General features: G+C 41.8%; 1 protein-coding gene across 1 annotated transcript in view; it reads left to right on the top strand.

The window, feature by feature from the left end:
- LOC142209144 (bactericidal permeability-increasing protein-like) overlaps positions 1-8,284 on the top strand; it is a 35,685-nt gene extending 27,401 nt beyond the window's left edge. Inside the window, exons 14-16 of the mRNA XM_075278081.1 lie at positions 69-145; positions 7,998-8,067; positions 8,190-8,284. Of these exons, the coding sequence (XP_075134182.1) occupies positions 69-145; positions 7,998-8,067; positions 8,190-8,284 (242 nt within the window). The remainder of the gene's footprint in view (positions 1-68; positions 146-7,997; positions 8,068-8,189) is intronic.
- Positions 8,285-26,126: the final 17,842 nt, after the last annotated feature.

Genomic DNA, 26,126 nt, shown 5'->3' with positions numbered 1-26,126 from the left:
TGTCTCAGTTTTTTCATTCACTTGTATCGAGGTGCCCCTAACATGATGTCCTGGTTTTCCCTACCCAGGTGGATTGAGCAGCGGTATCCCAGTACCTTCAGCAGCCAATATAACTCTACAGGAATCATTCATATCAGTTACTCCGGTAAGATTGTCACTGTTAAGATGTTAGAGAAAATCTTTATAACTCTCAAAAATGTTTAATTATTTATATTTGCAAAAATATTTAACTTTCAATGGTCTATTAATTCAATGGGAGCTGAGCTGCAGTACCAATAGCTCTAAACAGGGACCGGCATTATCTGCTTCTGGACCCATGTAGTTTATAACATCGGGGTGGAAGTGGCCCATATAGCTGATCAGTGTGGGGGCTGCTGTAGGCCATAAGAATCTACATCCTGAACACTGCATATGTTGTCCTTGTAGGCCACTCTAGGAAATTAATAAAAAAAAACTAATAAAATCCTAATCTGATCTATGCAAAAATGTGTGATCTAGTACATGTACAAAGTTGCCAATGTGTACATGTACTACTGCTGTGTACTGCTTTTTCCAATAAAAGGACATTTTCCATCCATACAAGTTGCTGACAGACCGGATTGTTACATATATACAGTCCTATGAAAAAGTTTGGGCACCCCTATTAATCTTAATCATTTTTTGTTCTAAATATTTTGGTGTTTGCAACAGCCATTTCAGTTTGATATATCTAATAACTGATGGACACAGTAATATTTCAGGATTGAAATGAGGTTTATTGTACTAACAGAAAATGTGCAATATGCATTAAACCAAAATTTGACCGGTGCAAAAGTATGGGCACCCTTATCATTTTATTGATTTGAATTCCCCTAACTACTTTTTACTGACTTACTGAAGCAGAAAATTGGTTTTGTAACCTCAGTGAGCTTTGAACTTCATAGCCAGATGTATCCAATCATAAGAAAAGGTATTTAAGGTGGCCAATTGCAAGTTGATCTCCTATTTGAATCTCCTCTGAAGAGTGGCATCATGGGCTACTCAAAACAACTCTCAAATGATCTGAAAACAAAGATTGTTCAACATAGTTGTTCAGGGGAAGGATACAAAAAGTTGTCTCAGAGATTTAACCTGTCAGTTTCCACTGTGAGGAACATAGTAAGGAAATGGAAGACCACAGGGACAGTTCTTGTTAAGCCCAGAAGTGGCAGGCCAAGAAAAATATCAGAAAGGCAGAGAAGAAGAATAGTGAGAACAGTCAAGGACAATCCACAGACCACCTCCAAAGAGCTGCAGCATCATCTTGCTGCAGATGGTGTCACTGTGCATCGGTCAACTATACAGCGCACTTTGCACAAATAGAAGCTGTATGGGAGAGTGATGAGAAAGAAGCCGTTTCTGCACGTACGCCACAAATAGAGTTGCCTGAGGTATGAAAAAGCACATTTGGACAAGGCAGCTTCATTTTGGAAACAAAAATTGAGTTGTTTGGTTATAAAAAAAGGCGTTATGCATGGCGTCCAAAAAGAAACAGCATTCCAAGAAAAACACATATGCTACCCACTGTAAAATTTGGTGGAGGTTCCATCATGCTTTGGGGCTGTGTGGCCAATGCCGGCATCGGGAATCTTGTTAAAGTTGAGGGTCGCATGGATTCCACTCAGTATCAGCAGATTCTTGAGAATAATGTTCAAGAATCAGTGACGAAGTTGAAGTTACGCCGGGGATGGATATTTCAGCAAGACAATGATCCAAAACACCGCTCCAAATCCTCAGGCATTCATGCAGAGGAACAATTACAATGTTCTGGAATGGCCATCCCAGTCCCCAGACCTGAATATCATTGAACATCTGTGGGATGATTTGAAGCAGGCTGTCCATGCTCGGCGACCATCTAACTTAACTGAACTTGAATTGTTTGTCCAAAATACCTTTATCCAGGATCCAGGAACTGATTAAAAGCTACAGGAAGCGACTAGAGGCTGTTATCTTTGCAAAAGGAGGATGTACTAAATATTAATGTCACTTTTCTGTTGAGGTGCCCATACTTTTGCACCGGTCAAATTTTGGTTTAATGCATATTGCGCATTTTCTGTTAGTACAATAAACCTCATTTCAATCCTGAAATATTACTGTGTCCATCAGTTATTAGATATATCAAACTGAAATGGCTGTTATAAACACCAAAATATTTAGAACTAAAAATGATTAAGATTAATAGGGGTGCCCAAACTTTTTCATAGGACTGTATATATATATATATATATATATATATATATATATATACAGTCCTATGAAAAAGTTTGGGCACCCCTATTAATCTTAATCATTTTTAGTTCTAAATATTTTGGTGTTTGCAGCAGCCATTTCAGTTTGATATATCTAATAACTGATGGACACAGTAATATTTCAGGATTGAAATGAGGTTTATTGTACTAACAGAAAATGTGCAATATGCATTAAACCAAAATTTGACTGGTGCAAAAGTATGGGCACCCTTATCATTTTATTGATTTGAATACTCCTAACTACTTTTTACTGAGTTACTGAAGCACAAAATTGGTTTTGTAACCTCACTGAGCTTTGAATTTCATAGCCAGGTGTATCCAATCATGAGAAAAGGTATTTAAGGTGGCCAATTGCAAGTTGTTCTCCTATTTGAATCTCCTCTGAAGAGTGGCATCATGGGCTACTCAAAACAACTCTCAAATGATCTGAAAACAAAGATTGTTCAACATAGTTGTTCAGGGTAAGGATACAAAAAGTTGTCTCAGAGATTTAACCCGTCAGTTTCCACTGTGAGGAACATAGTAAGGAAATGGAAGACCACAGGGACAGTTCTTGTTAAGCCCAGAAGTGGCAGGCCAAGAAAAATATCAGAAAGGCAGAGAAGAAGAATGGTGAGAACAGTCAAGGACAATCCACAGACCACCTCCAAAGAGCTGCAGCATCATCTTGCTGCAGATGGTGTCACTGTGCATCGGTCAAAAATACAGCGCACTTTGCACAAGGAGAAGCTGTATGGGAGAGTGATGAGAAAGAAGCCGTTTCTGCAAGCACACCACAAACAGAGTCGCCTGAGGTATGCAGAAGCACATTTGGACAAGCCAGCTTCATTTTGGAAGAAGTTCCTGTGGACTGATGAAACAAAGATTGAGTTGTTTGGTCATACAAAAAGGCGTTATGCATGGCGTCCAAAAAAAACAGCATTACAAGAAAAACACATGCTACCCACTGTAAAATTTGGTGGAGGTTCCATCATGCTTTGGGGCTGTGTGGCCAATGCCGGCACCGGGAATCTTGTTAAAGTTGAGGGTCGCATGGATTCCACTCAGTATCAGCAGATTCTTCAGAATAATGTTCAAGAATCAGTGACGAAGTTGAAGTTACGCCGGGGATGGATATTTCAGCAAGACAATGATCCAAAACACCGCTCCAAATCCTCAGGCATTCATGCAGAGGAACAATTACAATGTTCTGGAATGGCCATCCCAGTCCCCAGACCTGAATATCATTGAACATCTGTGGGATGATTTGAAGCGGGCTGTCCATGGTCGGCCACCATCTAACTTAACTGAACTTGAATTGTTTTGTAAAGAGGAATGGTCCAAAATACCTTCATCCAGGATCCAGGAACTGATTAAAAGCTACAGGAGGCGACTAGAGGCTGTTATCTTTGCAAAAGGAGGATCTACTAAATATTAATGTCACTTTTCTGTTGAGGTGCCCATACTTTTGCACCAGTCAAATTTTGGTTTAATGCATATTGCACATTTTCTGTTAGTACAATAAACCTCATTTCAATCCTGAAATATTACTGTGTCCATCAGTTATTAGATATATCAAACTGAAATGGCTGTTGCAAACACCAAAATATTTAGAACTAAAAATGATTAAGATTAATAGGGGTGCCCAAACTTTTTCATAGGACTGTATATATATATATATATATATATATATATATATATATATATATATATATATATATATATATATTGGAATGTCATGCTTTCACATGTTTTCAGATGCCTCCACCCAAATCCTAGAATCAGATGAAGTTATGTATTCAGTTATTACTCATCTGTGTTACATTCAGTTCTTCAATGGTAAAACTGAAGAGCTGTTGTATCATACATGTCAGATGAGGAGGTGATCTCTCTCACACTTCTCTGCACTACAAAGAATACAGTCCTGCTGTAACATCACTGCCTGTTCGGGCCTCTGCGCCACCCTCTGCTGGCATGCGGTGGTGCAGGAGGCGTGTGCAGTTTGGTTCTTGGCTTAAAGTTCTTGGTCGCACTGTGTGAACACGGCTCTAGTTCTGTGATTGTATTTGCACCACACCCGTCTTCTGCCCTTGGTTGCCTCTGTTCATGAAGTGTTAATTTGTGTGATTGACAGCCTGCCTTCCTGTCAACTCCAGGGGCGGGTTCTTCCTCCCCATTTAACCTTGGCTCTCATTCACACCAGTGCTTGCTATTGCCTTGCATACTTTCTCCTTACTGTCCCTGTTTTTGCTTGCATTCTTATCCTTGACCTTTGGCTTTCCTCACTGACTATTCTTTGGACTCCGATTTGGCACTTCATCGCTCGACTGTTACTGACCCTTGGCTAGCTGACCTCTCTTTGTTGTTGTCCGTCTTGTCTGCATTTTGTGTCTCACATACCCAGGAAGGCACTCGTCTTCGTGGTTGCCGCCTATTTCGTAGGATAGGGCCTGGCAATAGGAAGGGTCAGTTGGGGGCTTCAGCTTAGGGCTCACTGCAACTGCAATTGCTGGCTTCACTACTGTACCCAAGCTGGGTCTGCCTGCTGTCTGGACCCCTGCCTCCTGGTCCTTGCATGATGACAGTGGGAAGGAGAAACTGCTCGCTGTCCCCAAACCCTGATACCTTGTGTTGAGCTGGTACATGCTAAATCCTAGTGGGCTCAAGAACCTTTGATGACATCATCAAAGGTCCTTTATCCCACTAGGATATGATGAGACTCTTGAGTGTGCAGAGCTATTAGGATTGTACAGGACAGTGTGGTGTTACACAGGAAGAGGAAGCTGCTTGGAATGGAGACTCATGGAAGATAAAGAGCAGAGAGAAGAACATGAATTAGTGAGAGGAGGGAATGGGGGTGTAGGCTGCATATGAGCAAAAGTGGGGAATGGGTGGTGCAGGCTGTGATTGAGCAAATGTGTGGTGGAATGGGGGTTCCCCCCATTATCATCTTGCTTACACATAGCCTGCACCCTCATTCCCCCCTCTTGAACACAGCTTGCATCCCCACAGCACCCTCTTGTTCACATATAGCCTGCACGCCCACATTACCCCTCTTGCTCACACACGACCTGCACCCTCTCAGTTCTCCCCTTTTGCTCAGACATATCCTGCACCCCCATGTACCCCTCTTCTACACCATGTACAAGGCATACACAACTCTTATGGTAAAAGTGATAGTAAAAACTGTTGATAAACACTGATGCCAGCTGATTAATTTTTAGTAGAAATTTGCATTTTCGCATCCGTTTTGGCATTAGCTGTAATGATTAAAGGACAAAAAAACTGATACTGATGCAACTGACCTATGTGAACCTACCCTTACAGAATCTGTGACCACTGGAAATTTTAGGTTTTAATTTCTAACCCAGCCCAGCCCTTCAGGGATATTTGGTATTAATCTATAGTATATCCGCCCTAGAGAACCACTTATTATCATGGTAAATTCCTTTACCACTATGGACCACCATGGGTATAAAGTATTAACCCTCAAATCACTTTAGACAAGTGAGAATATTATTAAGAATATTATCACTAATGTACTAAACTGCTCAGCACTGAAATAACGACACAAAGAAGGAAAATTCCTGGAATTCTGTAAATCCCAAGATCATTAGACATGTTAATGATATGCAAAAGTGCATGCTAAAGAAATGGAGACAAAATATTCAAACCATCTCGAAATACACACACTTACATGCCTTGGCATGCTATCAATGAGGTTAATGGTTGTCTGAGAATGTTATGCAATGCTGAATACACTTGGGCATGCAAATCATCTGCTGGAAGCCTCCTATGCAATTGTTGATCAATGACATCCCAGATGTGTGGGATAAAGCTCGGTGAAAAAACTAGTACTGGGCCGGGTTAGAGCCAAATATTCCAAACTGTTGTTTGTTTTTGGTTTTTTTTAACCAAACAAATGGAGATTCATCTTGGGTGAACTTAAAGGGATGGGTTTCTAGTAGCCCTGAGAGTGTTCTTCAAATATGGTTTAATCTTGGACCCAAGTCACTGGAAACTGAAATTAAATCCTGAGAGGTTTGTCCTTTTCTTGTCTGGAAATGCTTCAGGCCATCGTAACATATTTAGGCCACTCAGGTTGCTCACTGTAGCACAAGTAACATGAGATCTGGCCTGGTCCTGTTGATAAAAGGCTCCTCCTTTGGAGAAATGGCTATACTGCTGGTTCCATGACCAAATCCATATAAAGCTGAGCTTTAAGTGTACCTGAAAGGAAGACTAGAAGGGGCAGTTACTGTATATTATGTCACCCCACCCCATAATCCTGGGTGTTGGACCAGTGTGACGATCCCTTGTGAAGGCCTTTTCATGGTGTTACCCACATGGTCTCCAGACCAATGTCCAAATATCACTGCACTCGTGACAAAAGCAGGACTCCTTGCTGAAGAGGATATACCTTCATTGCCTCCTTTCTGTGCACCATGATAGCCTTGGAGAGCGGTGGCATTAGGTCAATAGAACATCTGTAGTTGGATGTCTTAACCCAATGTCATGCAAAAGTCTTCTGATGGTCTCTATAGACACAGATTGCTGCCCTAGGCTTGGGTTGTGACGTCCAATTTCACTTACCCTACAGAATGCATCATTGGCCACCATTTTCTGTCATTCTAATTGGCCTTTGTTCTGTCAACCACCAGGAGGCCCAAAGTATAGCAGTGCTGACATCTATGCATGTAGCGATCTCCTGGAGTGATGAACCGAAGTTTCTTAGTTAAAGCATTGTGTCCCTCTCAGTTTTGCAGATCATTTGCAGATCTTGCTGAACTCAGCTTCTTCTTCCATTTGTATAACCTTAATACTTGTCCTTCTCGGTGTTGCAATTTCAATATTGAGGAATGTATATAAAATTCTGCCTTGTAGTAGATGTAGACTGTATATACTATACTAATATACAAATACTAAGGCTACCTACAAGGTGGGGGGGGGGGGATCATTCCTGACTTTCCATTCTATTCCTATGGTCCTAGATATTCATCCCTGATCACAACAGTGTCCCCATTAATACAATGACTAGGTTTGGTTGACCATTTACAGTTCTATATTAAGGGAGGTCAGCTGAAACCTTGGGAAGACAGACATAGGAGGACTCATAATTCTGGCTTAAACTGCCCCATCAAACATAAACCATATTTATTATGGGGTTTAGACGTTTTTGTGGCTTGTCTGACAAGGGGTCAAGTGTAGCAGCAAAGTGGGGTGAGGCTAAAGTAGCGCCAAAATATTGCCAAAAAATTCCGAGACAAGGTAAAACAAGTATTTGTATAATCTTAGACAAGAATCTAATGGTGCACCAGAGTTATCATCCACTATCAGTCACTGTGATAAATCTATTGTAGTGTATGTCTAGTCGTTCTTGCTTTTGTAAATATTAGTCAGGATTAGTAAATCTGTCTGTGCCTTAGGCCCGGTTCACATCTGCGTTCGAGAAATCCGCTGAATAATGGGGTCCATGTGATTTCCACTTGGTTTCTGCACAAAACATGCAGAGAGATAAGTGCTGCTTGTAAGACTTTTCTCTTCGCATGTTTCGTGCGGAAACCACATGGACCCTATTATAGTCTATGGGGTACACAGGTTTCCTTAGGTAACCTTTTTTTATGCGTATAGATTTCTGTTCATGGTGTCCCCAAGCGGACTCCCTGAATGGAAATCTGAACACAGATGTGAATTGGGCCATAGTTCAGGTTTTCAACTACTACAAACGCACAAATCACTGTTTCTTTCCAGGGCTGTCTAGTGTTGGCAATGGACATGTACTACATACCATGGAGAGAACTGACGGCCATTCCTCCTGGACGTAGGTCATGATGAGTTCCTCTTCAACATTCTTTCTGGATAGTAACCTGCCTGTATAATTCCAATAAACATATTTCAATCAATGTGAATGAATTTATTTCGTGAAGCATTGTTTGTTTGTAGACACAACTTTCAATACATTGAAGGAGATTTTTCAACAGAATGGAAAAGCTTTCAACCTTGGATATCTGGAAATGTTTCTAGAAGCTTTGAAGTAGCGCGTGATATTTAGTGAATCTGCTAAATATCTACCAAATTGGTGGTTTTACTTTATTTCACCCAATAACTTTCACTTTTCTGGCCGCTGCTGTTTTTGTTTAACACTGAGGACCTGTCCATAGGGTAGGACTCAATAGCCCATAAGTGAGGGTCCTACACCACCCCCAGCACAAGAAGGGGGTCAGAAGTAGCTCTGCTCCTATTAAAATAATAGGTGTACAGATACCGTACCCCAACACTACTGCTATAAAGTGGATGGGACTGCACTGCCGATCCTATTACTTAAATAGGAACAGAGCTGTTTCCAGCCACATCCTATGCTCTAGCCTCAACCACGAGATCAGCTGATCAGTGTAAGATGTCACACCCCCGCTGATCAGATACTTATGAGCTATTCTATGGATAAGTCATCAGTATTATTTAATAAAAAAAAATCTGGGGGCCAGAAAACCTATTTAACCACTTCCATACCAGGACAATTTGAGGTTCAGGACTAGACACCTTTTTGGATTTTTGTATCTACGATTTTGAGGGCTATAACATCTTTATCATTTGGGTTACTCAATTAATTTCTGCATCTTTTTTGGTGATATATAAGGCTTTATTTATTTTTTTTATTATTTTTGCTTTTTTTATGGGGAGGCTGATTTTTGCCCTGGAGCTGCTACATTTAGAACTAGATAACCACTCTCCAGATGTGAGAACCCAATGGGTGGTCCGGAAGTGGCTAAATGGAAGATATTTTCATAGTAAATAAGTATAGTAAATAAGTAATGGTAGATCCACTGGCATAACTAAAGTATTGTGGGCCCTGGTGCAATCTTTTGTCTGGGGCCCCTACCTCATTCCTACACAGAATTCTGGATAGTGATGCTTACGGGTACTAAAGAGTTTAATCCCCCTTAGTATGGTTAGGGGGATCTGTGGGTCTCCTTGGTTTATGGCCAGATAGAAGCTGCAATCTCAATACTAATGCCAGTGCTTATGGACCCCCTAAGGCTCCTAGGCCCTGGGGCTTCTACACTCCCTCAAATTACACCTCTGTGTAGATCTAATACTGCAGTTAAGATATAGTATGAAATATGGAGTTAAAGGGAGTCTGTTGCCATGTACATGCTATCAAGTCTAGTAGCATCATGTTATAGAGAAAGAGAAGCTTACTAGATTGCTATATCCCATAGTTTTGTGGAAAATATTCAGTATAAATTGTAAGTCTGGTCTGAAACCCCTACTCAAGAGTCAGCGTACTACTCAGTGACTGACAGCTATATCGGCATGCATGCTCATACAGGAAAGACTGTCACTCACTTGACTCCTTCGCATAGAAAGAGCAGGGGAGTCAGTCAAAAGGTACAACTGATACTGAATCTTTTCCCACAAAACTATGGTATATATCCATCTACTCATCTTCTCCTGCTCTATAAGACTGCAGACTATACACCAGGTTTAACATTGCCGCTTATCCTTAATGAGTAATGAAAGGTTTACAAAGTGTTACACTATTACACATGTAAAGATTTGTAGAAAGCATATAAAATACAAAGATACAAACTCAAAATTTCTGTGCAAGAAGGTGGAAGATGTGAATCACTTAAATGTCTTATAAAACAAATGGATACTGAAACAGATTCTTAGCGAAAATAAGGAGGAGGAGAACGTCCTGATAAGGGGAGAAGGAAACAGATTTCTTTAATGAGATAGATTACAAAGTTTTTTGTAGTCACCAGTACTATTCATTTGAAGAGATAAAAGTTTTTTTTTTTTTTTTAAAGCATAAGTAATTTTTTTTTTCTTTTCATAAATCATTGGTTCAGATGGGATTGGCTGAAAGTCACCAAAATCTTAACACCAAATCATATAAACCGTGTTTTTTTTCTAATGTCTCTTACCATCTCCAGTCGTAATGCATATAATTTCCTATAATATAATGACATAACATCTTACCAGAAGTACATATGTCATTTATACAAAGTATGCACATACTGCATAGTCATTTGTGTAATACCTCAGCTGCCTACTTTTTTTTTAATTCTCAGTTTTTGAGGTTTTTTTTCCACAATGCACAATACAGAAAGAACACCAGAAAACGGTCTTACATTTGAATAGAGTAACAAAAACCAATCATAAGTAAAGTAGTATTCATGAAGTATTAATACAAAGTTACAATAGTAACTAGGGAATTGAGAGCGGGGAGGTAAAGGAAGTCTGGTAAACAACAAGGAGCAGAAGGACGCCTTCCAGTAACATTTAATTCTGACAAGTGATGTGACTATGAAGAGTGATCAAAGGAATTCAGATTAATGCACACAAGAATACATTCACCGGCCACTTTATTAGGTACACCTGTCCAACTGCTCGTTAACACTTAATTTCTAATCAGCCAATCACATGGCGGCAACTCAGTGCATTTAGGCATGTAGACATGATCAAGACAATCTCCTGCAGTTCAAACCGAGCATCAGTATGGGGAAGAAAGGTGATTTGAGTGCCTTTGAACGTGGCATGGTTGTTGGTGCCAGAAGGGCTGGTCTGAGTATTTCAGAAACTGCTGATCTACTGGGATTTTCACGCACAACCATCTCTAGGGTTTACAGAGAATGGTCCGTAAAAGAAAAAACATCCAGTGAGCGGCAGTTCTGTGGGCGGAAATGCGTTGTTGATGCCAGAGGTCAGAGGAGAATGGCCAGACTGGTTCGAGCTGATAGAAAGGCAACAGTGACTCAAATAGCCACCCGTTACAACCAAGGTAGCCAGAAGAGCATCTCTGAACGCACAGTACGTCGAACTTTGAGGCAGATGGGCTACAGCAGCAGAAGACCACGCCGGGTGCCACTCCTTTCAGCTAAGAACAGGAAACTGAGGCTACAATTTGCACAAGCTCATCGAAATTGGACAATTGAAGATTGGAAAAACGTTGCCTGGTCTGATGAGTCTCGATTTCTGCTGCGACATTCGGATGGTAGGGTCAGAATTTGGCGTCAACAACATGAAAGCATGGATCCATCCTGCCTTGTATCAACGGTTCAGGCTGGTGGTGGTGGTGTCATGGTGTGGGGAATATTTTCTTGGCACTCTTTGGGCCCCTTGGTACCAATTGAGCATCGTTGGAACGCCAAAGCCTACCTGAGTATTGTTGCTGACCATGTCCATCCCTTTATGACCACAATGTACCCAACATCTGATGGCTACTTTCAGCAGGATAATGCGCCATGTCATAAAGCTGGAATCATCTCAGACTGGTTTCTTGAACATGACAATGAGTTCACTGTACTCCAATGGCCTCCACAGTCACCAGATCTCAATCCAATAGAGCATCTTTGGGATGTGGTGGAACGGGAGATTCGCATCATGGATGTGCAGCCGACAAATCTGCGGCAACTGTGTGATGCCATCATGTCAATATGGACCAAAATCTCTGAGGAATGCTTCCAGCACCTTGTTAAATCTATGCCACGAAGAATTGAGGCAGTTCTGAAGGCAAAAGGAGGTCCAACCCGTTACTAGCATGGTGTACCTAATAAAGTGGCCGGTGAGTGTATATACCTGAACCTGAGACGTCTTATCTCCACCACTATTCCATAAGGAGATGGCCTGATCTAACTTGAGCCAGGGAGACCAGGTTTGCAGAAATGAGTGATAGTTTCTATTTGACCAAGTAATTACCTCCTCAAATCTCATAACCTGATTTACTGTGGCCATCTGTTCTTGGATAGGTGGGGCGTCTTGTTGAAGACCTTGGAATGATTAGTGGCCAAATCAGATCTCGATGGACGGAAGTCTAGCGTAGAGAATAAGAGAATCACAACTATGTGGCAGTCAGTCACTTTCTGAATATTGTCTTGGATCCAACTCCAGTAAGGCTGGATTTCTCACAGAACCACCATATATGAGACAAAGAACCCTTGGCTTTCTGGCATCTCCAACATCTATTAGAGTTTGCTAAATTATGAGTGTCACCATTCTGGTGACTTGGGCCACCAAGTTAGTCTTATAATGATTCTCCTGAAGCCGGAAACAAGAAGAAAAAACATGGGAGTTTTTTAATATAAATCTGCTATCATCTCCAGACAGTGTAAGATCTAACTCTCTCTCCCATGCCCGCAAAAATATTGGAATATGATGCTCAGGCGACTGGCAGAGATGCTGTTTACAATATTTTACTTTCTGAGAGATTAGATTGATAAGGTTTTTTCAAAGTCAGTGAGGGGACTTTGCACGGGTCTGAGGGCACCTGGATCTAAGACGCATTTATGAAATTGTGCATAGTGTTAAAAAATGAAGGTCGTGTCAAGTAGTAATTCCTCTGGTTGATCTTTAGATAGTGGATATCTTTTCCATAGGACGTCCCTCAGTGCTAAGTTCCTTACTTTGTTCCATAGGTCTGAGTAAATGTTGGTTTTTGGGTTGGCAACAAAAGGTATGAGGTCAGCTGGTAATACAGGTGAGGGTGTCGGTGACAGTATGTTCCTACTTTTGCTCCAGATTTCACAGGAGCCCCTGAGGAGAGGATCAAAACTTGAAGAACGAATACTTGGTAGAGATGGGAGTCACATAAGCCGTCTAGTTGTCGGGTCAATACGCTGCTCTGCTAATAATATGGCATCTGATGGTCCTAGTGAGTGAAAGCCAATTTCTCAGGTGTATGGCTCTGTAGTAAGACAATAGATCAGGTTGTGCTATTCCTCCATTGACTCTCTTTTAATAAATAAGCTATACAGAAGTCTGGGGGGTTTAGTTTTCCATGTGTATGTAAAAAACAAACTCCTGACAGATTTGAAAAAGTTAGCGGGGAGGTGAATGGGTTACATTTGCATAATATAAGTAATCTTGGGACAATATAGGTTTAGATGAAGTTTTTCCCGGACAGGACAGGTAGGATAGTTCTTACAAGTTCAGGAGTTCTCTGAGGTCATGTAGAAGAGGCTGGTCGTTCAGGGAGAAAACATTGTCTGGATTGCTGGTAGGTTAAACCCCTAAATATTTAACATAATCCATTTTCCAGATGAAGGGGAGTCTTTTTGGAAAATAGCTGCCTTCTCAGGTGAGATTTAAACATTTAGGATTTCCAATTTGGATGTATTAGCTTTGTAATTGGAAAGCTCCCCGTACTGTAACAGAAGGGACATTACAGCAGGAAGGGATTTGTAACTAAGAAAAGTATGTCGTCTGCAGAAATGACCAATTACAAAGATTGTTTACCCACTTAGAACCCTATGAGCTGTGAGTTTAGATGGACAGCCTGCAGTAAAGTCTCCAGGGTGAGGACAAAAAGGGTCGTGGACCAGGGACATCTCTGCCTAGTGCCATTTGTAATGTCCAACGGCTGGGAGAGAGTGGCGTTTACTTTTAATCGGGTGTGAGGATAGGAATAAATGGATAATACGGCTCAGGAATATCCAATCAACCCTGTCAAATTATTTTTCAACATCGGCACCTAGGAGTAACGGGGAATTGTGACTTTCGCTAGCACGATATTGTGTAAGAGGCGTGCTGTATCATCTGACCCTTCTCTGCCTTTGACAAAACCCATTTACTTCTCCATCTACCAGTTTGGGAACTATGGGTTGTAGACGCTGCGCCAATAACTTCACCCATATTTTCAGGTCTAGGTTCAAAAGGGTGATGGGTATGTAGCTATTACAGAGGAGTGGGTCCTTCCCTTCCTTCGCTATAAGAGTGATGTGGGCCTCTTGGGTTTGCTTTGTCATAGCTGCATACTTTCTATACAAACAATATAGATCTATAGAGGCATGGTATGATGGCTATGTACGGTTATGGTTAATCTACCATATCTGAGGAATGCCAACATTGCGGATTATTAGGCGTTGGCAAAAACTGATTGATTCCTTGATTGATTGGTTCACCATATGGTGGAGAAGAGATATATCCAAACAATGTATAATTGGCCTTGATGGAAATTAAAGGGTAAACATCATTTAAATAAAAAGCCTATTACCTAAATGTAAATTGGATTCTCGGAAATGTAATTACGCTCTACTAATTATTATAGGTTTCATCATAGACCTGATTTATCTGCTTTCCTGTTCCATCTTGGATGATGTAGTCATTTATAAGACATTTATGACTGATGACAAATTGTGTACAGTAGACACCTTTGGCATTCCTTATTCTTCTAGCCATATGTGCGATTACTATCCTGTACCATGGGATAGATCAGTCCTCGGCAAATCTTAGCCAAGACCTATGGTACTCGGCAAAGTTTTAGGCTGCAAAGTAAAAATGCTTTCAAATAAAAAAGAGGCGTTGTGCCATATATACTTTCCGAATCTCAATAAAGAAGGCTTTCTGAAATTGTTTGGGTGAGCGCTGTCCTTTGGCCTGATTCTGGATCGGGTTGTTCCATTTCTTTCTTGTTGGCTCAACTTCATCTAGTCTGTCTGGGGATACATGAAGAGACAGAAGGATTGGAGCAAGCCTACATCCACAGAAGAACTGTGCTTCGCTCTCCAAGATGGCGGCAACAACCTCCCTGCCGAGTACGAACATAAAAAATAAACACCTACAACAGAGAAGACAAATAATAATAAACAACACCTACAAAAGTATGGAGGGCAATGTCCAAAATCAAACCACCGGACTCATATCATTTCTACCAAATCCAATTAATTGTGTTAAATATACATGAAAGTGCACCAATCGGCACCATTTATGATGAGCCTCCGGATGATTCGAAATCAGGGCAACTTATACATGTGAAGCACACTATGCCATAGCAGCCATCTTGGAAGAGGAATAAGAGGTATAAAATCAGGAATCCAATCCAATATTCATGGGCATCAAAATAAACCGCGGGAATCAACTTCTCCATCCCAATCCTTCAACCTCTTCCAAAATCCATCACTATGACTATGGTGGCAATAGATGTTGTTTATTCAGTTCGCCTTAAAAAAAAGCATTGGCACATCACTAAGAGAGACAAAAAAATATATTATACCAAGAGCACCCGCAACTGACCCCCCACCCCAAACTATGTACATTTTATATTACAATCAAACCTGGATGGCCAACAGATGTTATAAATAACGAGAAAATACCAATCTGTCATTACATCTACTGTACAAACTATCAATGCTTTTAAAATAGCGATCCACTTATATATATTCAATCTGTGCCTGTCGCCTTTTCATGTTGAAACCCCTTGAGCTAAGGCCTGGTTCACATCTCCGTTTGGGTTTCTGTTCACGGAGTCCACTTGGAAACAACCCAAATGAAAACCTATCCGCATAAAAAAGCGGTTACCTAAGGAAATCCACAGATCCCATAGACTGTAATGGGGTCCGGGTGGTTTTAGCTCGGTTTCCGCACGTAAAATACACAGAGAAAAATTCTGCTTGCAGGACTTATCTCTCTACATATTTCGTGTGGATAGGGGAATGGAGTGGCCTGAACACAGATGTGAACTGAGCCTAAGCTGAATCCAGACAATTCATATTACACTCAATTGTTGCCATTGGCTCAACGGAAGGCGACATCAAAAGTGACTGGCATAGATGACAAATGGCAGATTGGGATTTTAATTTAATTTGTGACCATGTGTCATGGCAAATCGCTCCTTGTATTTCTTGTTTGTAACTTTGTCAATGTCTTATGATTTCTTTGTGATTCTAATTTTGACCCTTCTATATAAACTTAATAAAATGAATTGGATTTGTTATAACTGATACAAGTTTGGAGGTTTGGTTTTGGACATTGCCATCCATAGTTCTGTAGCTGGTGGCTCTTTAAAAACTGGGGCCCCACGTTCCGGAAACACAGCTTTTTCTGTTGCAGTTTTTTGAGCCAAAGCCAAGAGTGGATGAAGCAGAAGAGAGAACTATAAGAACTTCCTATATATTTCCCATTCCTTTTGTAGCCATTCTTGACTTTGCCTCAAAAAAACGCAACAAAATAAGTTGCATTTCCGCAAAGTGGGGCCTCAGCCTTAATGTACACGGTATAATAAATGGATGGCAAAGTGCGGTCACACCAAAAATGATGTAATTTAGATTTCTTTTTTGTTCCTTTACTTTATTTTCTTAACAAAAATAAACTATGTAGGGGACGACTACACTACCATTTATGACCGACATAGGATTAGAGTAATGGACTGTAACATACATGACGTGATGGGCACAGATGAAACCCACTCCATCTGTATCTGTTCCCATTCATTCTAATGTAAGCAACATGATGAAAGCTTTATTACGTCATGTTGCTTACTTTTGTAACGGAGGAAAAAGTCCTGCAAAAGTAAAAAACTTAAAGGGGTTGGCCACTTTCAGACCAATATTGACAAACAAATGTACAATAGAAAGATATACAATTTTCCAATATACTTTCTGTATCAATTCCTCACGGTTTTCTAGATCTCTGCTTGCTGTCATTCATTCTGTTACTTCTATTTCTGAAAGTATTCTTATTGTCCAGCATTTTTTCCATCCTGCCTAAAACAATTGCACAGTATATAGAAATGACTTACTAGGCATACAGTCGGATTACAGAATATGACAGTAAGTCTCCCCTTTAGTACATATGCTACCTGGACTAACCATTCCTTAAACTTGTGACTTATATCTGATTCACACCCCCACCCCAGAGACACTTTAGAAGGCTGGGTCCCCGAACCTCTATGACATTGGCATTGGCTTGTTAAAGGTGTGTCAAGCGTGGTAGCGTAGCATTTCCTCCCTCGTTACGACAAACACGTATTAATAAAATTAGCACTCCTGTTTCCAGTGTCATCAGTCAGACGCTTTTACACGCATGGAATCCTGACTATGCATTTATTAACAAGCAGTGTGATCGGAGCAGGAGCCGAAGAGGAATGTCTCAATACGTCACGCCCAGACCGGACTGTATGAACAATGGCATTACTAGCGGGTTCGGCTCCCAGACTGGAACACTTAGGCTGAATCAGATGGGTGTTTTACTCTTTGTCTGAGATCTCCAATAACTTTCATTTTTATTACTGGAATGACAAATTGATAGTAATTACTGGTATATTAGAAGGTAAATTACCTAAGTCATTGTTTAATAGGCTCCATAAGGAACATGGCGTGGTACTGGCGACTTGTCAGGGGTATCCTCAAAGGAACATTATCTACAGTTGCACGTCTTCTCTATCTCTACAAGTTTCATATTGTTGCAGAGGTGGAGATGAGTCCAGGCATCTGCTATCACTTCTTAAAGGGATTTTTAGGGGAAGAAATAGGATATTGATGATCTATTCTTAGAATAGGTAGTAAATATCCAATACCTGGCACGTCCACTAATCATGGGCACGCGTTGAACAGAAAGCAACCCAGAACACAATACAAATGGGGCAGTCTTACTGGTGTTGGCTCATAAGGCTATTGTCCCAATTGTCCTAGGACAGAAGTGACCAATACTGCCTGCAAAGCCCATGCCATCCATTGTAGGACTACTTCATCAATAGCAATACAGCAGCTTGGGCTAGACTCCTGCTCATAGGCCCTTTTACTAATGAAACTATATGTTTTCCTTTGTCCAGAGAGGCGAATATAGGTGGGTCAGAAATATGCCCCTGGAATGGCTTAATCCCATCCCGTTCCTATTCCTATGCAGAATGATGCCAAACACAGACATTACTAAAAGCTCATAGGCAATGGTGCAAGAGTTAAGCTTGGGCTTCTTTCCTCCTTATGGCATCCCAAATGCCAACTTCCACCGTGCCAACTAGACTTTCCCTGCTGGACCACAATACAGTCAATGTGAGGCTTACAGGATCAGACCAGAACAGAGAAGATCATTTGGCAATGCTACCCAATTCCATTTTTTTTTTTTTTTACATGGTCAGACGTAGACATGATATGCCCGGATATGGCTGAAAATCACTTGGCCGAGTCAGCCACCACTAACTTCTACTAGATCATGAAAAATTGACTGTTGATGATTTGTCACCGTTAATGGTTGCCCACTATTGTCAGTATACATGTCTGTATTTTTAGCTGTCACTCTAAACTGTGTAAGCCTTTCCAAGATGGGGGCTCTGGCATGTAGCTGCTGATAACTCATGTGTCTCTCCTGTAAATTCTGCCTCATATGTAGCTGCAGTAAATACAGCATATATAGTATACCCCTGGACCAAGGGAACTTTCCCTGGAGGAGGGTAGCAAGTGGCAGGTGTTGCAAGTATTATACCACGTATGACCTATATACAAGTCTGATCGAATCAAAAAAGCTTTATTGGCACGTCCGAATAGATATTTGGCATTGCCAAAGCTAGTAAAGTGTGTGTGTGTGGGGGAGTTGGATTCGGGTGGGTGAGTGGTGGGTATGGGGGGGTGGGGGGGTTGTATTGGGGTATAACAGTCCATGGAGTCTCGTCTTCCTCTTAGTTGGTGACCGCTATATGGGGAGGTGGGGCGGGGCGGATGGTTTGGGGTATAACAGTCCGTGGAGTCTCATCTTCCTCTTCATTGGTGACTGCTATATGGGGAGGTGTGGGTGGGGTGGGGTGGGGCGGGTGTATTGGGATAAATATAACAGTCCGTGGAGTCTCATCTTCCTCTTATTTGGTGACAGCTGGACACGTATTGGGCAGCGATCTCCACAGTGGCCTCTTCTTCTCCCAGTAGGATGTAGAGTTTCCTCTTCTCATCTGCAGATATGAAGTCTGGCATGTGGGCAGAGAGTCCTTGGTAGTAGACGGCCCTCATATACTGTGCTACTGTGACAGCAAATTACACTAGTATGTAATATAGGAGCTTGTCTTATGGATTAGAAAGCCATTATGCCACAGAGAGGCCATTATGCCCCAGAGTACAGTATTAACCCCTTCATGCCACAGCCAATTTTCATTTTTGGATTTCCATTTTTCTCTCCCCTGATTCCAAGAGCCATAATGTTTTCATTTATAAACTTACCCAAATACAACAATTGGTTGCATTAATGAGTGTGTGGGTATCTGTGAGGGTCAACCTGTCAATGCAGCTACAGAATGCAGTTATAGAATGCTACATAGCATACAATGTCCGAATAGGGAAATCCACTGTGGGCGACCCCTATCCCACCGGTGCCCATTATTTCTTCTAAGGAGCCAATGCTACCACAACCAAACACAGGATTATAGTATAAAGCAATATTATCCAACCAAGGTTCCCAGAAGCGCTGAAGTCATTGAGCCCTTTCAGAGGTTCCTCAAAACACCAACAAGACCTTTTACAATAGGGAAGGTAAACTCATTGCCACCTGCTTGGAAAATCCGTAAACATTTCCCTCTTGAGTCAAGGGGAGGAATTCCAGGAGCTTCAACCATCCCTACGCTAAGGTACTTAGAGGAAGCAATGGCGTTAGGGCTTCCCTGGGATAATACGTTTGGGGATTACTGGTATAAGGCATCACATGCACTGACTGTAGTATTAGTAATGGAATAATTGATATTTCGGCTTATAACTAACAGTCATTGCGCCATCATACTCAATGTGAGAATACTGGAGCGATAATTGCTTCCTTATTGGCAGGACATGAAGTCTACATCTTTTCTACCTATTGTCATAGTAGGTGTAGGGTGTCTTCTCAAACTACGGCCAAATTCACTAGTGAGCCTTGGCACTGGAATTTGCCTTTGGTTCACGCCCCAGTCATTTCTATGACAACCCGTCAAGCAATATTTTGCTTTAGGCTCTTCTCTAAGATCCATGGAATGCTGCCCAACCCTCTGCACCGTCTTGCAGAATTATAGAACTAACTTAGAAGGAGTCTACAACACCAAAACCTCTTCTAAACCATTTCTATCCAGTTGTAGGAGCCGTTACTCTCATATTGAACATACCTTTTTCATGTCATGGTACAATCTTGCCGCAACCTTTAAATATGTATGCGGACAAGTTGGATGGTGTGCCCAGGTGTTGTGGCATGTGCCACTGCACCTGTTTTCACCTGTGGTCACCACATATCAGCACTTGTCTATTTTCTTTGTTAGGAGGTGAAGCTGGGAGGCAACCACAGGCAAAACCTGGTGCTTCAGCAGACTCTGCCTCAGTCTGGGTGACCCAACAACTCACACAAAGTGTTACCTGGATAAAATGTGTTACTATATACAACCTTTGGTATAATAGGAACTTTACACTGGCAAGTCTAGGGCCCTTCACAAGGTTCCCAACTGCTATAGAAACCAAAGGGCTCCTGAAATCTCATTACGAGGGGAGTGATTGGTCTCTGGAGGAAGGCTCTCAAATTTGGTGGTCATGGCCATAGCATCTGAGACATTAAATATGATTGGAGACTCTGATCATGGACACTACCAATTAATGTCTGCTGTGTAAGGGTAGGTTCACACTACTGTTATTAATGTCCATTGCTCTCATCCACAGCCCTCTCCATCTGGTGTTCATTTAATTTCGCTCTCATGTAAAAAAACATGACTGAAGCTTTCCTTGTAAAATGTTTTTCTCTTCTGATGGAAGAAAAGTTGTTCATGTAGGACTTTTTTACATTACAAAAGTAAACAAACACGATGGAAGAAAAATTCTGTTATGTATTTTACATGAGAGTGAAAGCAGATGGACAATCAATGGTGACAGAACTTCTTAAGCAAAAATATCCATATAGAGATCACAATGTACATTTTTGTTTTGATATCATTATGTCTTTGTATTATCGGAGGAAATCCATACAAACACAGGGAGAACATATCAACTCCTTACAGATGTTGTTCCTGGCAGGATTCAAACCCAGGACTCCAGCGCTGCAAGACTGCAGTGCGAACCACTGACCCACCATGTTACCCCCCCAATTTTTTTTTTTAAGGGACACTATCATACAAACCCTTTTTTTTGTGAGTAACACGTCGGAACAGCTTTTAGAAAGGCTATTCTTCTCTTACCTTTTGTTGTCTTCTCCACGCCACCATTCCGTAGGAATCCCGGTTCTTGTCGGTATGCAAATGAGCTCTCTCTCAGCACTGGGGGCGGGCCCCAGAGCTCAAGAGCACTAAGGGCATCCCCAATGCTGTGAGAGAACTCTCTCCAGTGCCGCCTCCATCTTCATCAGGCTATTCTTCTCCTATCTTTTGTTGTCTTCTCCACACCGCCGTTCCGTAGGAATCCTGGTGCTTGTCGGTATGCAAATGAGTTCTCTCGCAGCACTTGGGGGCGGGCCCCAGCGCTCAACAGCATTAAGGGCATCCCCAATGCTGCGAGAGAACTCTCTCCAGTGCCGCCTCCATCTTCATCAGGCTATTCTTCTCCTACCTTTTGTTGTCTTCACCACACCGCCGTTCCGTAGGAATCCTGGTGCTTGTCAGTATGCAAATGAGTTGTCTCGCAGCACTTGGGGGCGGGCCCCAGCGCCCAACAGCATTAAGGGCATCCCCAATGCTGCGAGAGAACTCTCTCCAGTGCCGTCTCCATCTTCGTCAGGAACTTTCGCTTTAACCTCTTCTTCCAGGCAGGTTTCAGACTTTTAGGCCTCAGGCAGAGCAGACTGCGCATTCCCACAGGCCACGAGAAAATGACTGCTTACAATACTGTGCAAGCAGCCATTTTCTCATGGCCTGTGGGCATGCATAGTCTGCCCGAGGCCTAGAAGTTACAAGCCACCACCGGAAGAAGAGGATGAAAAGGACGCTGCTGACGAAGATGGAGTGTTGGTGAGGCCCCCAGTGCTGTTTGAGTGCTGGGGCCCGCCCCCAGTGCTGCAAGAGAACTCATTTGCATACCAACAAGAATCGGGATTCCTACGGAACGGCAGCGTGAAGAAGACAACGAAATTTAGGAGACAAATAGCCTTTCTTAAGGCTATTCCGACGTGTTACTCACGAAAAAAAGGGTTTGTATGATAGGATCCCTTTAATGATTTATTTATACAAATAGTAAATACATAATTCATAAACACAGTTTCCTATAAAAAATATATAAATTATCAATCTCTCTAATAACATATCTTATCAAATCAAATCCCCCCAAAATCCCTTCCACCACCCACATCCAATCCCTTGAGGAAGAAGATAGGAATAAGAAGTAAGTGAAGTCCTCTCTTCCAATTTTGAGCTGTTGAATGACATTTTTTTTTCCACTCCCCCAAGTATATTCAAGTCTCACCAGAGCACATTACAGTGATAAAAATCATACCTCTGTTATTTTGGAAAAAAACAATTTTGACGTCTTATGCATATATGGAAGTTGGTGCACTAACGGTGGACCTTCAGCTCCTGGAGCCATGCTCTTACCTCTCAGACCCCTACCATCTCTTATCTACACCGCCCTGTGCAGTCTGAACTAATACTCCCACTGATATGACATCATCCATCAACCATCCTCCTTAAGGGTCCATTCACACGGAGTAACGTGCCGCGTGCCGCAATGATTTCAGTGGGAGCTTGGATTGTATACACCATGTTATTTTGTGGCATATACAATCCAGGCTCCCATTGAAATCAATGGGAGCTTTTACGGCGCGCAAAGTCTCACACGCCGTATACGTGCCACATCACGCGGCACGTTACTCCATGTGAATGGACCCTAAGAAGAAAAGGCAGTGCTCCCAGGGCTGAAGGTCCGCCCCCGGTGCACCCACTACCTCATTTCAAAATTTACAAAAAGGACATACATAAAAAATTACTGTATCACTACAATGAGCTCTGTAATGCATCGGTGTGAGTTGAACATGTACATGTATGTAAGGTGATAGACTCTCTTTAATCTTCCATACCCTTTTATATAATCCCTGTCTTAATCTGGAGAAGCTTGTCCTGCATCCTACACAGGTTTCTATAGCCTCATAGAAGGGCATAAGATCCTCCAGAGTTACCAAAGGCCACCTAAGGTCTGCATAGTAATGTGGCGGTGCCCATAAGCCAGGACCAGGCTCTATAGATACAGGGATTGGACAGCAAACTCTTTGCCCTAGCTAGTGTACGATCGTTTTGCAGCTATTTAGGTGTTGTAAGAACTTTTTGAGCTCTACTCTGAGGAAATAATATTTTGTTCAGATAATAATATGGCTGGATTGCACTATTAATAGTTTTAAACCGTTTTATAATGTTATGATTGTGGTTGTTTCGCAATATGAACACGTCTTATGATATGATCATCTCTATCTTTATGTGTTATTGTATTCTCCATACAAAAGGATTACAAAAATAATTAAAGCAATAAATGTACTAATTACCCGCTTATTAAGACTGGCAGCAGGAAGGCGGTGATGTGCGGAGGAAGGTGGCGATGTCTTCTTCATTGTAGGTACAGCACATGCAAATACATGACGGGAACAGTCAGCAGTACATATAATTCCCCGTATTAACATGTCCCCTGTCCTATTAATATTCAAAATTATAAATTGTTATATACCAGGAAACTGTAATGTAAAAATGACAGAACTGTTATATCATACTCTATATAAAATGTTATTATTAATGGAAGAGATACGTGCAAGTGAAAAGGGAGGAGGAAAGTCATCCTTAACTGATCTATAACTGATCTATAACAGACTCGTGCTACGGCTCCTCTCGCAAAAAATAAGCCCTCATGCAATTTTGTTAACAAAATAAAATATTTAAAGAGGACCTTTCATGGCCTCGGGCACATGCGGTTTTGTATACTGCTAGAAAGCCGACATTGTGCTGAATTCAGCGCACTGTTGGCTTTCCTGTTATGTTCCCCAAGGGGAAGAGCCATTGGTGCAATTACCGACAGCTCTTCACCATCATAAGGGTGTTCCTGACAGTCTAGCTGGGAAAGCCCCTCCTGACAGTACTGTCCATAGAGCTATACTGTCAGAGGGAGCATACGTTACCACCCAGCCAACCATTCTCTTTTCCTGGATATAAAAACCCCCAAAACAAAACACAAAAAAAAGTAAACAAAAATAAAGCCCAATTTATAACCAAAAAAGGCACAAAAATTCTGACCCAAAAGGCACCTACAGTTATACTCATCTTACCTCACCGTTCCTGGGCATCTTTGTGGCATTCGACAGTCCCATGTCATCCACTTCCAGCCTCTAGTTGATGTCACATGCCCTAGGGTCACCGCTAAGGCCTGTGATTAGGTCTCAGTGGACACGTGGGGCAACACAACATCATGATACTTTTATCTGAATGACATCAGCTAGAGGCCAGAAGAGGACGCTGGGGGATCATCAGATGCCAAGGAGAGGTGAGTAAAGGGGAGTATAAGTATCTATAATTTTTCTTCACCTCCCCTGGACCTCTACTTATTATTCTCCAGGTCTAAGGAAACCTCACAGTTAGAAATGAGTGAACAGTAAAATGTTCGAGGTTAGATATTCGTTTCGAGTAGCCCCTCAATATTCGACTACTCAAATTGAATATCGAACCCTATTATAGTCTATGGGGGGAAAATGCTTGTTTCAGGGGTAGGTAACGTTCGATCAAATTATACTTACCAAGTCCACGAGTGAGGGTCGGGCTGGATCCTCTGAGCAGTCTTCTCCTTGCAGCGTCCCTGCGGCGTCTTCTCGGCTCTTCATTCACTCTGTCAGGCATCGGGCCTGGGCAGAGCCGACTGCGCATATCCGCACTACAAGTGGACATGCGCAGTCTGCTCTGCCCAGGCCCGATACCTGGCAGAGTGAATGAAGAGCCGGAAGACGCCGCGGGGAAGCTGCACGGAGAAGACTTCTAAAGGTAGGAGAAGAACCAGCGTTGGTTGGCCGACTGTATAGCATTCGGCCAATCAATGCTGGTTCTGCATCGAACTTTTACATTCGAATAGCGAGTGGTACTCGATCGAGTACGAGTATTTCGAACACTGTAGTATTCGATCGAATACCTACTCGATCGAATACTACTCGCTCATCTCTACTCACAGTATAATAGTGTTTCGTGGATGATGAACCCCAAAAGTTTCAAGTTCAGGTTGAACTTGAAACCTTTGGAAAATTAGGGTTGAATCTGGTTATCCCTATAAAAGACCCCAAATCCACCATCCATAGTTCTACGAACCTGTGTTATATTCCCCCTCCCCCCTTTCATTTTAGGCCTGGTTCACATCTGCGTTCGGTATTCCATTCAGGGAGTCCATTTGGGGTCTCCCAGAATGTAATACCGAAGGCAATAAAAAGCAGTGATCAATGAAAGCACATGGAGCCCATAGACTATAATGGGGTCCGTGTGTTTTCCGCTCGGTGTCCACACGAATCATGCGGAGAGAAAAATACTTCATGAACTACTTTTCTCTTTGCATAATTCGTGCGGACACCACGTGGAAAAAACACAGACCCCATTATAGTGTATGGCGTCCATGTGCTTTCATTGCTCAGCGCTTTTTAATGCATTTGGTATTCTGTTCCGGGGGTCCACAAACGCAGATGTGAACCAGGCCTTAGCTAATGCAGATGGACGATTAGTTTTCCATCTGATTATAGTACAGTGCTAGATATAAAGGCTTATTACAAAGAAAAGTTGAGTGGAGTCAGCAGGGAATGCTGTGAGATTTCAGCTCTGAAGCCCTTTGAAATTGTAAATTCAGCTCAGGACAATGATGTGTAACATATTTGAATTTACTTTGAACAAAAATGAAAGGTTTTTGACGTCACGTAAAAGAAAGATGTTCTTATGTAAGAAGAAGGAAATATAATTACATGCAAAGCAATTACAATAAAAACACGTCAAATGAAATCCTTAACAACCAAGGTTAATCTCTTCATGTAATCCCATATCAGTCATAATCTACCATTACACACATAGCCCAGACTTTATACGTTATAGAAGACAATATGGAAACTGTAGACGTATTTTATATGTAATGCATATAAAATATTCATTAATGCATCACGGCTTTTCACGGAAAACTTGCAGAGGTTTGATCCGCTGACTTTCTGCTTCTATTATACCTATAGGGAAACCGCCAGCTCTGG

Source organism: Leptodactylus fuscus, chromosome 6, assembly GCF_031893055.1.
Source record: "Leptodactylus fuscus isolate aLepFus1 chromosome 6, aLepFus1.hap2, whole genome shotgun sequence".
Lineage (NCBI taxonomy): Eukaryota > Metazoa > Chordata > Amphibia > Anura > Leptodactylidae > Leptodactylus > Leptodactylus fuscus.
This window is presented reverse-complemented; position numbering and strand designations above follow the sequence as displayed.